The following is a 14,515-nucleotide window of genomic DNA, read 5'->3' as shown; positions in this document are numbered from 1 at the left end:
GCACCAGCTGGTTTGACTATAAGTACTTACAAAAGGCACAACCCACTGAGGGTGTTCATGATTGCCACTTGCCCTTCCTTGTGCTTAGGTGTTTCCCCCAGCATTACTTTTGCCCCACAGCATCCTGCCCAGGCTGCGAGTTGCTGTCAGCATAGGGAATGCCTGACAGCAGGTAGGTTGAGAAGGTTGGTTGCAAGTGTGGTATAGTAGTCAGGAAGGTCTCATTTTTGTCTGGCAGGTACATCTTGCCATCTGCCAGTTCACCCTGGTGCCTTTGGCTCTGTCCCCTTTGGGGAAACAGTGGGCAAAGGGGTGGGTTTAAGGATCCGCTAGATCCTCTGTGCAGTGGTGACTTCAGCTGGTCTCATAAATTGTTTGTGCCCAGCAAGATTTGAGTGAGGCATTGGTGGAGGAAGAGGAAGATGATCTGAATAGTCCTCAAAGTGGGGTGGGCAGCAAAAAGTCGATAGATATGGAGGCAGAAGTCAAGGGCACTCACAAGTCCTTCAGTGGGGGTTTCACGTGGATGCTGTGAAGGGTATTTTACAGTGATGGCTGAAAGTTGTGAGCAGATTACACTAGACCCTGGTGTCGTGCCTGGAGAGCCAGGGAAGTGCTAAGGAAGTGCCAGGAAGGCACCTAAGGAGCAACTCTGTCCTGGGGCTCAGTATTCAGCTGGAGGTGGGCAGGGGTGAGTGCCTGCTGAGGGGCCGTGCTTGGCTTGTGGGTGGAGGCCGGGGAACCCAGGGGTGGCAGAGCTCTCTGGAGGAGGGAACAAAGCCATGGGGGCTGGTGGTAACAGAGATGAGTCTCTCATAAATCACTGGTATCTACATCAAAGAGATTGCAACTACGTCATGGTTTTGAGCTTTTGGAAGACACTGACAAATACAGATATACAACAATTAATGTTAACCCTTTAAGCTGGATAAAAATGCCAAGAAGCTGAAGCTTGGGATACTATGTGCTTGGATGAGTAAAATGGCAGTCACTATTACAGTGACATCTCCTCTGCCAGTTTTCAAATCATCCCAGAATTCTGTTTAATGCAGCTGTTCCCCTGTGTATCCTCCATGGTTTACTAGTGCTTCAAGAGCTAATACCATTTTGCATCCAGTGTTGGAGGAGTCTGGGAATTGCTGCACTCCCCCGGCCTTAGGGGAGCAGTTACAAAGTGTTGGCAGAAACCAAGAGACACTTGTCTATACATGGACAGGAAGACTAGCTGTAGAGCCAGACTCCAAATTCCACTTTCATTGCTGTCCAGTTGTGGTAGTTTGGGCTGGGCCTTCCTTGGTGACAGTTTTCCTTCCTTCTGTAGAAAATATCCATCATCTGGGAGGGAGTCATAATCACAGCATTATTTTCATTGCAGAAATCAAAAAAGCAAAAGCCTTCCCAAGTGTCAGAGCCAAGAGGAGAGGCAGCTAGAGAGTCCCTTGCCATCGGACAGTTTACTTTTGCTTCCTAAGTCGTTTCTGTTGGGGATCTGCTGGTAATTTTATCTGCATAGAGTGATGGGATCGATTTAACACCGACAACATGCTGTTGGAGCCAGCCCACGATCAGTGTGAATCTAGTGGTTTAGTATATCAATATGAGTTGCAGGCTAAGTCCTGTACTTTGCAGGGAAAAAATCAGCCACTAGAGTAAAATTTGGGTGGAGGGGATAAAATTGGTCAGATGGTTTTCTTTTCAATTCATATCTCTCACACAGTTGCTGCCCTCCTTTGATATTTGTGCATGGACCGAAGATGATGTGGTGAGTATTTTGTGTTAATGTGGCCAGCATCGTGCTGCTGGAGCTCTCTTAGCATATTACAGTGGATATGGAGGGAGGGAAGGCCGGATCAGAACATCCAGGTGAGATTTTACTGTTGTTTGTTTGGTAAAACTTGTGTCCTAGAAAGGGTTTAAAATGACTGTAAGTAAATTAAGGACTTGAGTTACTGTCATAAAACAACCACATTCTCCAAAGTCCAGAAAATAATGGGAGCTGGGAGCTGTCAGCAGCCAGGAGAGCATTCCTGAGTCACCATTTAAGGGATGTGGAAGTGCCCGAAGACCTGACCCTGGACAGGATAGAACAGTTTCGAAGGTTTTATCCCACTGTGTGCCACCTGGACTGAAATTAACTGAAAAAAAGTGAAGGGGGTTTTAAGGCATGTGGAATTTCTCTTTCATATAAAATAATGGCATTGAGTCTTTTTTATCTTTTTATTTGATTAAAAGGCTAAACAAGACACATTATTGATTTATCTCTGGCATAATGATGTGTCATAATGATTTTAATGTCCTATCTAGCACTCTCTTTGTGTGTTGTGCATCATGGGGTTGTTTAGCTGATGTTTACTGAAAGAATGCCCGGAAAGCCAATGCAAAAGCTGTAACAGCCCTGGCTCCTTCACTTCAGCCCTTTTAGCACATGACATCACTCAGCTGCTGCTTTGCTCATTTCTATTCTTCATGACAATAAACTGAGGAAGATGGCTGCAAAATGGAAGGCAGTTTTGAAAAGCTGAATAGACGTCATCACTTGCACTGGTGAATCTTGAGTCCTTTAACCCAAAGTGAGAAATATTTTTAAATTTTGTTTTAAAAAAGAATGTACTTGTGGACTCCAAATAACTGTAGTACAAAATTTTGGTAATGTGAACTTCAAGATTGATTCCTCTTTCTTTGCAGTTTTTCTGGATGCAACAACTTACTAGAAAAGGTAAAAGCTATTCATATGTACTTTCATATTCACATATATGAACATATATACATTTGTTCATATTTTTCCCCCTCCAATAAAGTGCCCTATGGATTTCTGAATAACCTCTTCTGTCTTAAGGCGATGCTTCTGGTGAAATGAGTGTCTATGCTAGCTTGTTTAAGGAACATCATATCACTGGGAAACAATTGCTTCTTCTAGAAGAAGAGGATTTAAAGGACATGGGAATTGTTTCCAGAGGACACATCATCCATTTAAAGGTATCATCAGCATATATTGAGTGTTGCAGTATGTTATAGTGTGAATATTAAGAAGTAGTCTATGAGTTTTCAGTAGTATTAACGAAAAAAGTGACAAAGTTACATAGAGAACATATTTGGTATCTAAAATAAACAGTTACAGGTTCATATCAATGTAGAACCCAAAGCAACCTGAGAATCTTATGAGGCATGAAAATGTCTGTGGTCTTTATACTCCTCTGTTGTTCTTGGTTTTCTTGTGAGCTAGACTGGCAGTTCTGCTACAGATTCACCTAGGAGGGCCCAGCAGAAAACGTGGGTCTATTCAGAGATAGTTCTCTTTAGCTGAGGGAGAAGGAGATACAAAACCAGCTATTTGAATTGAAATCTCTGAACTTCTTAACTTTCATATCTCGTTTATAGTGTAAAGCATATTTGGACTAACAAAACTCCGTTGGACAACTTTAAAGCTGATTGACAGCCAGGTTTCTTTCAGAAGCTCTTTCAGAGCTTCTTAAAGCTCTGTTTCACAGTGTTTTAAATATCTAATGTTTGTAATGAATTAAGAAAATCATGGTCTGGAAAATGTGATCGGACAGCAGTAATGATATTAATACTGTAGCCACAGGAGAGAGTTCAGTTTTCTGGCAGCTTTGGAAAAGGGTTTCTCTAAGAGCAGCGTCTACAATTCTCTTGGGTCTCAGTCATTTTAGATCACAATTTGCTAGTAAAGAGATACTTGTATCCTAATTTCTAGGCCTGCAAATTTAGCTTCATAAGTCACACAGATTTATTCCCCTTTTGCTCATCAGCCATTTTTTCCATGCCCACACACCATTACTGATATATTTAATTTATGTTTCCTACAGGGAAAATTATTGAAACTTAATAAAGTCAATAATGCCCAAAATGAATGATTTCAGCTTCCTGGGTTGATTGAGCATAAATAAAAACAACAAAAACAACCCCCCGAACATCTCTTTTTCTGATTAAGCAGATCTGATTCTGAATGCAAAATGGGGCCAATCTACCACGATAGTTTCCAGAACAGGGCTGTATTTTAAACTCTTTTCACATGCCCTGATGTATCCACAGTGGAAAACATAGTGCACATGGAGTTTCACTGGTTTTCATGTTGGTATTTGCAGTATGAGATACTAAATAACTCCCATCTGTTTGTTTGTTTTTTTTTTTTCCTAGACTGCTATCGAGAAGTTAACCCATGACTACCTAAATCTGTTTCATTTTCCACCGTTAATTAAGGCAAGTTGCATAGTTTATATAAGAAGTGCTTCTCGTGTTGGTATGAATATTTTATTGTTCTCATGTCTCAACTTTCTCCTATTCAGGGGAGGGCAAAGCAGCAGTTCCTACAGAGAGTTGTAACAAATGCAAAGGCTCAACAGCAGTGATGGGTCAGAACAAGTAATAAGATAATAAAAGTTGTTTTCAATGAGACTCTAAGATTTTGTCATGGAACCAATGGAATTAAATTAAAAGGCTACTGGTTGCAATTCCTTTGCTATCATTAATCAGAAATTACTTTTAAGAGCCATTCCTCCAAACTGATGCCATTGACTGCTCACCACTGAAGAACAGCAGACCCCTGGCCCAGACTGAGCCCATCATCCCTCAGTTTGTTAATGTTATAGAAAAGAAGGATGGTTTATAATGTCTAGTCACCCTTATGTTAACCTCTTGGTTTTCTGGTATCGGTAACAAGAGCCATGCAAAAGGGAGTGAGTGTTTGAGAACCTTGGGGTTGCTAAAACTAATATTTGCCTGATTTAGTTCAGTGAACTAATCAAGCAGTTCTAGAGCCTAAAGCCTGAAGTAGCTTTTTAGTCATAATTTATTGCACAGCTATAGAGTGAAATCCACTTACAGTAAATTTGCATATAGCAAAATTCTGTTCCCTGAAGGGGAAAATGAAAGTCAGGGGGTTGCTGCTGTGCCAGCTGTAATTCCAATGGCAGAGACTGCCACAGTACTCACAGGGACACCACGCTGTGCCAGAGCAGCTTGGCCAGGAGCAGAAATTGTGCAGCATCTCCTAGATGCCACCCACTGCATGCCATAAAGCCATGCAGGAGCCATGGCCCCTCTTGGAATATGTCTCCTTCCTGTTGCCTGCCAGTCTTGTAGCATCTGAAAGGCAAATCCTTTATGCCACCAAAGGCTGTGCTCTTGTCTCCCAGTGGGTTGTGGTAGATGTGGAGTCTCACTTTGCCCTTTGTTTTGGCAGGATTCTGCAGGTGGAGCTGAAGAAAACATAGAGAAAGTAGTGAATCTTGAACTTGTGTTTGGTTATCACTTGAAGCCAGGAAATGGTCCAAAGGTAAGCTGGATCAATTGGTTTGGTTAACAGTCACTACTAAGAGGATCCAGTATCTTCTGGACACAAATGGATAAATTGGCATGAGAATCCTCTGGTTGTGGAAAGTACCAACTGAATGTCAAGGTGGCAAATGGGGCTGCATTGGGGATGGGGAACTGCACCCCAGAGCAGGGGTGCAGCAAAAGAAGAGTGGCACAGAAAGCTTTAAATGAAAGCTTTTGTTTTCTACTGAAAAATTTTTTTAACTGTAATTTTTGTAATTCAGGATTTCGCTTTGTTCCTTTTATCCCAATGGCTGTGAAATAACAGTCCATTTATGAAAAGAAAACCCCAATGACAGTTGAGCAGTGCCCTATGCCTGATACTGGTGCACAAAATGCTACTTTTGTCTCAGCAGAAAGGAGATACCGTTCTATGCATCCAAGAAGAGTTTGGAAAATACATGGTATGCATGGCTGCTGGCTGGGCAGGACAGGACTGGTCCTGGTGGTGACTGTGCCCTCATGGTACTTGGGAAGGAGGGAGGGGTAGTTGCAGCTCATCACCGATAGCAAAACTACTGTGCATCAGCTGGTAAAAGGCAATTGCCAGCATGCCACATCCTAATCAAACCTCAGCTCCAAGCCGAGCTGGTTTAAGGATCTCTCATTGCACCCTGTGTAACAGGAGCATTGATGACTCCAGATGTTCCAGCAAAAGATTTCCACCACGTTGTTTTTTCTTGAGAGTGAGGTTTGTCCCATGCTTTTTGTTTTCTTTATCCACCTTGCGATGGACTCTGAGTTCAAGGGGTTTAGAATTAATCATCTATGTGGAAATGGTGCGCAAAGCATTTCTGAGCTAGAGTCAGGGGTTGTGACAGCAGGATTTGTTTCCTTTTGTATTTGATAAATCTGCATTGTGTGTCCACCCTAAACTTGTGGGAGGCTGACTTTCATCTTGTGTTATCTGACTGCTTTGCTTTCAGGGCATATTGTTTGCAGAAGTCTCTTGATTTCTGTACTTGGTGGTGCTTGCAGAGAAAGCATTTAGGTTTGAACTTAGTAGGAACTTGTACTCGTACTGAAATCATTTCATCAATTTGAAAAAGCTTTTTGTCTGGAGATTTCCTTTTTTGGTTTGTTTCTTTCATCCTAAGTACTTTTTTTTCCTATAAAAATCTTCTTTATCGCTATGTGAATTACTTAGACTGTCTCAGCGTACTTGAATGCATCTTGCTTATAGTGCTGTACAGCTGCTTTTTTGTAGGTGTGCATTTTTGTCTCCCATGTGCAACTAACTCTTCAAAGAACTAAATGTCCATGAAAGAGCTCATATCTCCCTTCCATTTCCAATATGGGCTGTGAGCCATAGTGCAGAGAGGTGAGCAACCGTCCCCGGGAAGGAACAAGAGAAGGAGTGAATAGGCCTCTGAGCACTGGACAGAAATTCGTGTTGTACTAACATCTCCCTAAGTCTGAGGACGAGCAGATGTTTTAGCCATGACAGCAAAATTTACAAATGAGACAGTGTGCCAGAATCTATGGGACAGAAGCTGAATTTTTATGAGAGGACAGAGTTAGTTCAATGGGCCTGTGTAGTGCTGGCATAACCTCTGCAGGTTTCTGACAACCTTTTTTATTTGGTCCTGCCTTCTCTGTGAGCTCCTAATTGGTCCTATCTGCTCTGTGTGCTGTCGGGCCCCCTTTCTAAGGAAGCCATTCCCTCTGAAGCCATGGTTGTGTGCCAGGCATGCCTTCCCTGTCAGCTGCCCTGCTACAGCACCCTGTGTGCTTAGTGATGTCATTCCAGGGAATGTGCAATTTGTCATCTAAATTTGTCTGGGCTGAAAACATCTGTCTGAGATTTGCACATTAACTTGTACCTCTCTTTAAAGATGTTGCAGTGCAGCCAGTTTTAAAAAGTGGACAAGTGGACTGGAAGGAGTAGATCATCTGAGCTTTTGAGCAGGATGCTGGGGCCAACATGACCAAGAAATTTGCTTTAAACATAATACTAACAAAGACTGGTGTGGTACATACAATATAGAAAATTTGGCTAGCTTGCTTCTTTGAAAACCCCTGGATACAATCTTCTAGCTCCCCTAGAGGCTGCTCTGAGCCAGCTACTGCTGCCATCCAGATTTGTTCCAAAATGAACTGGAGATAGAGAGTAAACCAGGATCGAGGGGTTTAAACTTCTTTTTTGCTGTCCCGTTTTTTTAAAAGAGTGGTGCCTGTTCCTGTAAAACTGGGTCAGCAGAAGCACTTGGGATCATACCTTCCACCATCTTTATAGCTAAAAAGCTGGCCTACGTCAGTTTAAAAATAAATTTCTCAGAGGAACTTTACCCTAATCAGTCCCTATAGCCGGCTGCCTAGCTAAGAAACATTTCTCCTGTTTTAGCCATGAGGAAAAAGAGGCAGTAAGCTCAAATCTGGGTTATGCATTGAGGATATGCATTCCCTGGGTGATGTGGAGGTTGCTAGACCCGTGTACATCAAGGGAAGCTATTAGGCTCATCTGGGAGGTGGTGCAGCACAGCAGGAAGGGCTCTGTACAGGGGAACTGGTCACCAGGCTGGCTCTGTGCTGGTCTCTTGGGCTGAGTTCCCATTAGTTATTGTAGAACATTTCCTAGTGTAGTTGCACCTGGAAGCAAGCCCACCCAGGCCATCAGAGGTGGCTCTGCTGAAGCATGGCACAGGACGGACATGTGGGACAAAAGCGCTCTCCTGATTCAAATTAAAGCTCTGGCGTGGGCACAGCATTGGTGTGCAGCATGACATACAGCAATACCACTGGGTATAAAAGTGCTGGATGAACTGATCCGGGACACAGAAACCATTCCAGGAGTGCTGGTTATTTCAGATATGTTTGGCTGGTCAGAGTGCACAGCACCATCTCCAGTGTGAAGATGATTCCTCAGGGCACAGGTGTCCCCTCCCTGGCACTGCACCATGCCCCATCAGCACAGCCAGTGCATCTTCTTCACAAGCAGGCAGAAAATTAAGGGCCTTGGGAATGGCAGTGCCTTTTACTGAGGATCCTGGTGGATATGCTTCAGGTCAGCATTTGAATGTTCAGCCTTGTCTGTACACTGAATGAAACATTGACTTCTCAGTACACATCTTTACCAGCCTTGTGTTTGTTATCTAATTTAAACTGCATCTTGTAGTGGGATTATGTTGGTTTCCACCAGCTGACAGATGCAGTCATTTCATTACAGTTTCCTTCCCTTTTTAGCTGCATCTTTGGAGGCAATAAAAGCTCAGTTGACCTTTGTGCTCTCCGAATGCATAAGGAGTGAGCATTGCAAAACTAACCTGGTTTTTAGAGGTTTCTTTTCCAACTCTTATAGTTCAAGTTATGTGGTTATTTCCATTCACTGTCTTTTAATGACCTTTCTGTACACAATTCCTGCTGAGCTAAAAGGTGATAGATTTAGACATTTTATTTTTTTTCTACAAATTAAAAAAAAAAAAGCAAGGGACCACCAATTAACTTCAACATGGAGGGTAAAACAACAAGCCCTGGCAATTGTGGCTTGAACTGATTTGCAGAACTGCAGAGGGAATTTTCAATGGCTTTCTCATCCTTGGTGGCTCATTAAAATTTCCCAATCAGGGAAAAGTGTCTGAGCTGTGTTGGCTCTGCACTGATGAATCACCCAACCCCATGAGAAGAATGGCTTACAGTCTTTTTGCCTTCTATTGATGCATTCTTTAGTTTTGGTCCTCAAAAGGGCAGATTTCACTATGCCATTGAATCTTCTCATTTTTTACCTGGCGTGTCATAATTTGACCTATATCTGAACACAAAGCCTTGAAGTTGGCTCACCATTTCACCTTATTTTTCCCCATTTACCTCTCCCTCCATTTGACAAGGTAAGGAGCAGAGCCTCTTCAAAACTGTCTGCTAACTCTGTGAACTATTTTCTAGCCTTGAATATCCAGACTGGGATATATTTTAATGCTATTATTTAAATGTGTAGTGCAGAAGTGAATATACTATTAATGGTACTTTAGAGAGATGTTTTGACCAGCTCTTCATGTGGAGAAGCCCAGGCTGGCAAAATGCAGGTAGTACCAGAAAAAACAGTACCAAAATAGTTGTAACTGGAATGCACTTTCACAAGTGCTTGAGACCATTTCTGCTGCCTCTTCTCCTCCACTCTCCCACTATATCAACACTCATAAATCCTTTCTTTATGTTCTTAAAATTAAAGCAAGGGGGCCAAGGTCTAAAATTTGAAATTCTACTTTTGTAGGTTTTAGGTGGCATATATTTCCCATGCTCTATAGGTATTTTAACCCGCTTCAGTAAAGTAAAGCTGGAAGAGGAATTCATTTTATCTGACCCTTGCTTTGCAAGGTAATTGCAAGTACCTTGACTTTCTTACATGGGGTTATTTAATCTTAGCTCAAAACCTCATCTTCTAAATCCTCTCTCTTTAATTCCATCTCAAAGCACAATGCTTTCAGGACTAAAGACTAGTAGTTAATGCAAGAATCGGAGTAGCTGTGTTTGTGTGCCATTTTCATAGATTTGCTCCTATTCTAACAAGTAGTCAGTAAAGGGGTAAACTCTTTGTGAAGGAACACAAAAAATGACCTAAGCTGTAAAGTAAAACCACGGCCACATTAAAATATTGCCAGCACCTCTAAGAACTGATTAATATAGTCTGCCAAGAAGGTGAATCAGTGCGGGTGACTCAGAGCCTCTTGTACTCTTTCAAAAAAGCTTTTCTGGACCACGTATTGTTTTTGCATGAAGTGGAGCTGGTATAACTTCATCATCTCCACTGGGATTGCTCCAGCTGTAGCATCCATGTGTAACTGAGATCAAACGGTCAAACTCAAGCTAACACCTTTAAAAATCCTTGTGCTATACCGGGGATTCCCATTAGAAGTTATTCCATAGCCCTGAAGAGTCATATAGACTTTTCAGCTAGGCGATTTTGCTCGCTTGACTTTCTAGACTTTTTAATCTCAAGATTAAAATCTTGATCACTGAATTAACTTGCTGCCTTCCACACATTATCTCTCACATGCAGCCTTGGTCACAGATGTGTCTGCAGAAGCACAGACAGGTTCCCAGTGGTTTGTAGGCTTGGCACATGCTCTCCAGACAAAGGCCTGGAAGAGGAGCCTTTGTTCCCAGAATGCACAGGACATATCCAGCAGCCCTGCCATGCCTTTCCTGAGCTCCTGTGCATCCTTGTCCCCTGCAGCCCCAGTGTGTGAGCAGCAGCCTCCACCGTGAGTGGGGACGTGGTCTACGTGGCTCCAGCAGATTGTTCCCATGAATCATCCATGGAAAATGGCACTGGAGGATAGGGACAGTACAGGAGGACACCCATGCAGCCCTCAGGGGCTCATATTTCTCGTTCTTCCACCTTTACAATCCTGCTGTCACAAGCAGGGTGCTCCTGTGGATGATGCCTGCAACTGCAACAACCCCTGTTTGCTTCTGATCACATGTCAGGGGCAGCTCTTGGTGAACACTACGGTCTTGCAGAGCTCTTCTCTCACCTGCTGCAAGTCCCTGTTCTCGGGCACCAGCCCCAGTGTGCAGCAGTGCCCAGTATTTACCATGATATCCCACTGCGTCGTGGCACAGAGCTCCACAGAGCTGGATGTTAAAGAAGGGGGCTGTCAAGCAACAGATATTTTTGGTACTGCTGGTTGGGCTGTGTAGGTGTTAAAAAGGCCTTGTGCTTCTCCAGGCAAAGCTCCAGCCAGTCAGTGCCTGTTGCCTCGCAGAGGAGTAGGGGCTCCAGCTCGAAGGAGGCACCCAGGCAACTGATAACATAAATATATCTTTTGCTTGCTTTGTTTCTGTACGTTCTAAGGCCATCTCTCTCGTAAGGCCTCCCCTCCGCCCCTCTTTTTTTCTGCCTGCACAGCTGAAACAAAACCGGCGATGGAGCCACCTTCTCTTGCTGGAGCCTGGCTGGCAGCAGCCTGCCCTGACCTGAGACACCAGCCATTGTTAAGGATATAACACATTTACATATTTTGCAATAAAACATCAGTTATTTGCATTACTGTGTCAAGTTTTATTTGATTCTTTCACCTAAAAATGACTCATTTTCCTTTCTTGTATTTTAAAAACCAACTACTCTAAGCTTGTTTGAGAATAATCAAAAATTGCCCATTTAGCTAGAAGTCATTTTCTTTTCAAAAGGCAAATGTTATTTAATCTTTCAGCTGTTCATTGTGCCATCATAAATACTTTCTTTTCAGCACAGTTGTGGGGACTGAAATGAGCCCACTAATTGCCTCCCATTTCGACTGACATGTGGTGGTTTAGTGGAAAGAGAACACAGCGGGGAGAAGGAAATAGGAGGCTGAGAAAATGAGAGCTAATTATTTTCACTGCCTCATGTCAGGCTCTGTGTCAGCCTTGTTTTTACAAACTGGAAGGTTTAGCACTAAATAAAACAAACTGGCGTCATGTTTTTATATACTGGCAGTGTCATGGAAGCAGCTGCACATCTCAAAGACAATATAATGCCTGCATTCGCATGGACACCATCTGACAGCCACTGTGAGCCACTGCTAATGAGGATATCACAGTGGTGCCAAGTGAAAGGTGCTGAATTATGTATGATTCTTCATCAGTGCAGCAATAGTCCTGTACATCATTATGAGACATTGTTTTGCTGAAGAGATTAAAACATTCTTAGTTCCAGACCCTGCAACCTATACATGCTACAAGAGGTTATTAATGGAATTTTTAGGGAGAGTTTCTTGTGGATTTCTTTTTGGTTAAAAATATCTCATGGGACAAAGCTGTGGTGGGTCATGACACTATATATATAAAGAAGAGAAGCAAATTAACTATAATTGTGTTATCTTCCTTTAAAACCAGTATAATAAAATATAGTGTAGCAGGGTGATACATAATGATAAATAACCCAAGTGCTGTCACTAGATGTTCAACTCTAATGCCTTTAAAACAGCAGGTTTCAGCAGCTGAGATAGATAATAGCTAAGAACGTAAAAGAGCTTCTAGGGATCTAAATCATCAACATGCTACTACTTTTAGTATCAGCATGACCAATATTTTTTTCATATTTGTTTCATCTTGTGCTACATCTTACTTTTCTTCTAATATCCAGTTACCTGCTACAATGCTGTTTCCATTTTTATTTCAATCTTTAAAAAACCAAAAATGTTCATTCCAACCACTGGTTTTAAAATGAATCCTGGATTTGGGCCCCCTTGAAAAATGAAGTGCCTTCCCAGCAAGGGTTTTAAGCTGTTGTTTCAGGACACATGTTTGTTGTTTAGAGCCTGTGCCTGATCTTTTTCATTTCCCTTTCATTATATTTTTTTTGGCAGATGTTAATGCATATGGGGCTAAAGAAGTATTGTCACCACAGTAAGCTGGAGACTTAAGTTTTAAAGTGTTTTTACTTTCTGTTTTGAAACTGATGAGAAGCGGCTCAAATACATGTGTGATTTGCTTTTCTAGAATCATTTTCAGAAGCTGCTGATTTTTTGACTTTGTCGAAGTGTTATTTGAAAATGTTTTCACACAAAGTTTTGTTGGTTTCAGAACTGGTTGTCTCTCAGTTCTGAAACTAGATATTTTCTTAAAACAAAAAGCTGAAATTCTTTATTTAAATCAAAATCAAGGAGGTAAATACTGGGAGGTATTTTAATGTTTGAACGACAAGATGTTCAGGGAAATCTCTTTGAAGGACTCGTGTAAGCATATTTATCAACCAGACACTTTTCCATTTCCAAATTATTTTCCCACATACATCTGGCACTAAATGTAGTCCCAATCCAAGAAGCCTTATGGCTACAATTCATCAAAGAATTGAAATTCATATGCTTGGTTATTCTAGCCACATTTTTGCTTAAGTGGATAAGCATCTCTCTCCTATTTTAAGAACCTAGAACTCCATTGGAAAACAGTGAAATATGTCCATTTCTTTCTGCAGCATGCAAATCATGCATTATTTACTGTGTGGTTGAACAAAATAGTTACTGGATGTGTAAAACAAGTAGCCACCTACTTACTTTAGATATTTCCCAAGTGCCTTGATTCTAAAGTCATCCATCTACTGTCTTTTCTAGTTGCTTTCCCTTCCTTCTTTCTTTTCCTTCCTTCCTTTCTTTTTCTCTCTTTCTCTCTTTCACTCTTTCTCTCTTTGTCTCTCTCTCTTTCTTTCTTATCTTTCTTTCTCTCTTTCTCTTTCTCTCTCTCTCTCTCATCCTTTCTTCCTTCCTTCCTTCCTCCCTCTTTCCTTCCTTTCTCTCTTTTATATCTCTTCTCTTTTTCTCCCAGCATCTCCTTCCCTTTCTTGCCCCTCTTTATTTCCTTCTCTCTTTCTCTCTCTCTTTCTCTTTCTCCTTTCCAGTGATGATCTTACAATAACACAGAATGGAAACCTTGCCGCATAAAACAAGACAGGTATTTTTGGCTGACTGGAGAGGGTATGCCTAGTGTGGTAACTTGCCATTTTGGTATCTGCGCAGTGTGGCTGGAGAGGGCTCCAAAAAGGACCAAAGGTTTGGGGTCTAGGTTTGAAGGACAGGAGAGTGTATGTGTTTGTCTGAAGATGCAGTTCCGATCTGGGGAAGGCCGTGTTTGTGCAGGGCTCGTGCACCCAGCGCTGCGTGGGGCAGCCTGATTCGTTACCGCGTGGAGAGCCGCTCCTGCGTGTGCGGCGGATCCGGCAAGGGGCCGGGCACTGGCAGGTGCCCACCTGCCACACCCTGGATGAACACAGCTTGTCAGCCTTGTCTTTAGAGATGGCTGGTTGATTTCTTTTGTTTATTAAAATGAGATCATGTTTGTCAGATCTAGTCTGTAGGGAAATGTGAGTGAACAGCACAAAATCCTGAGTCATGAGGAGCCCTGGCACAAGGTGCAGCTCTGGCTCTCAGGTTCTTGGCACTGGTATTACGGCAGGAGATGTGCTGAACTAACTGGAGGATAGTACTTTATGTCAATATTTTTTTCTTTCCTTGGCTCAGGTGTTTTTGTAAAACTTACAAATGTGATCAAGCATCCTGTCTCTAACCTCAGGTTCAATTTGCCATAGCACGAATGTAGGAAGTCCTGCAAAAAAGGCTGACAACAAGAATGGTGTGGGCTGGGAGAGGAGCACAATTTGAGGGACAAGGAGGAGTCAGAGACAGCTCTCTTTGCTGTTGCTGTTCGGTTACGTAGGATATGCTATCCTCAGCTCATGTCAGGGCCAGGGTGTCATGCTGTGCCTACC

General features: G+C 42.4%; 1 protein-coding gene across 8 annotated transcripts in view; it reads left to right on the top strand.

The window, feature by feature from the left end:
• The window catches only part of MAP3K20 (mitogen-activated protein kinase kinase kinase 20), a 96,206-nt gene that overhangs the window by 64,936 nt on the left and 16,755 nt on the right, over nucleotides 1-14,515 (top strand). For all 8 annotated transcript variants that reach the window (XR_004357957.1, XR_004357954.1, XR_004357956.1 and 5 more), the window contains exons 12-16: nucleotides 1,718-1,762; nucleotides 2,686-2,716; nucleotides 2,837-2,976; nucleotides 4,156-4,218; nucleotides 5,201-5,293. Coding sequence is in view for 3 of the 8 variants with exons in the window: in XM_032692855.1 (XP_032548746.1) it covers nucleotides 1,718-1,762; nucleotides 2,686-2,716; nucleotides 2,837-2,976; nucleotides 4,156-4,218; nucleotides 5,201-5,293 (372 nt within the window). In the remaining 5 variants the exon portion in view is untranslated. The remainder of the gene's footprint in view (nucleotides 1-1,717; nucleotides 1,763-2,685; nucleotides 2,717-2,836; nucleotides 2,977-4,155; nucleotides 4,219-5,200; nucleotides 5,294-14,515) is intronic.

Source organism: Chiroxiphia lanceolata, chromosome 7 (assembly GCF_009829145.1).
Source record: "Chiroxiphia lanceolata isolate bChiLan1 chromosome 7, bChiLan1.pri, whole genome shotgun sequence".
Taxonomy (NCBI): Eukaryota; Metazoa; Chordata; class Aves; order Passeriformes; family Pipridae; genus Chiroxiphia; species Chiroxiphia lanceolata.
The sequence above is the reverse complement of the archived record's forward strand: the minus strand, read 5'-3'. Positions and strand labels throughout refer to the sequence as shown.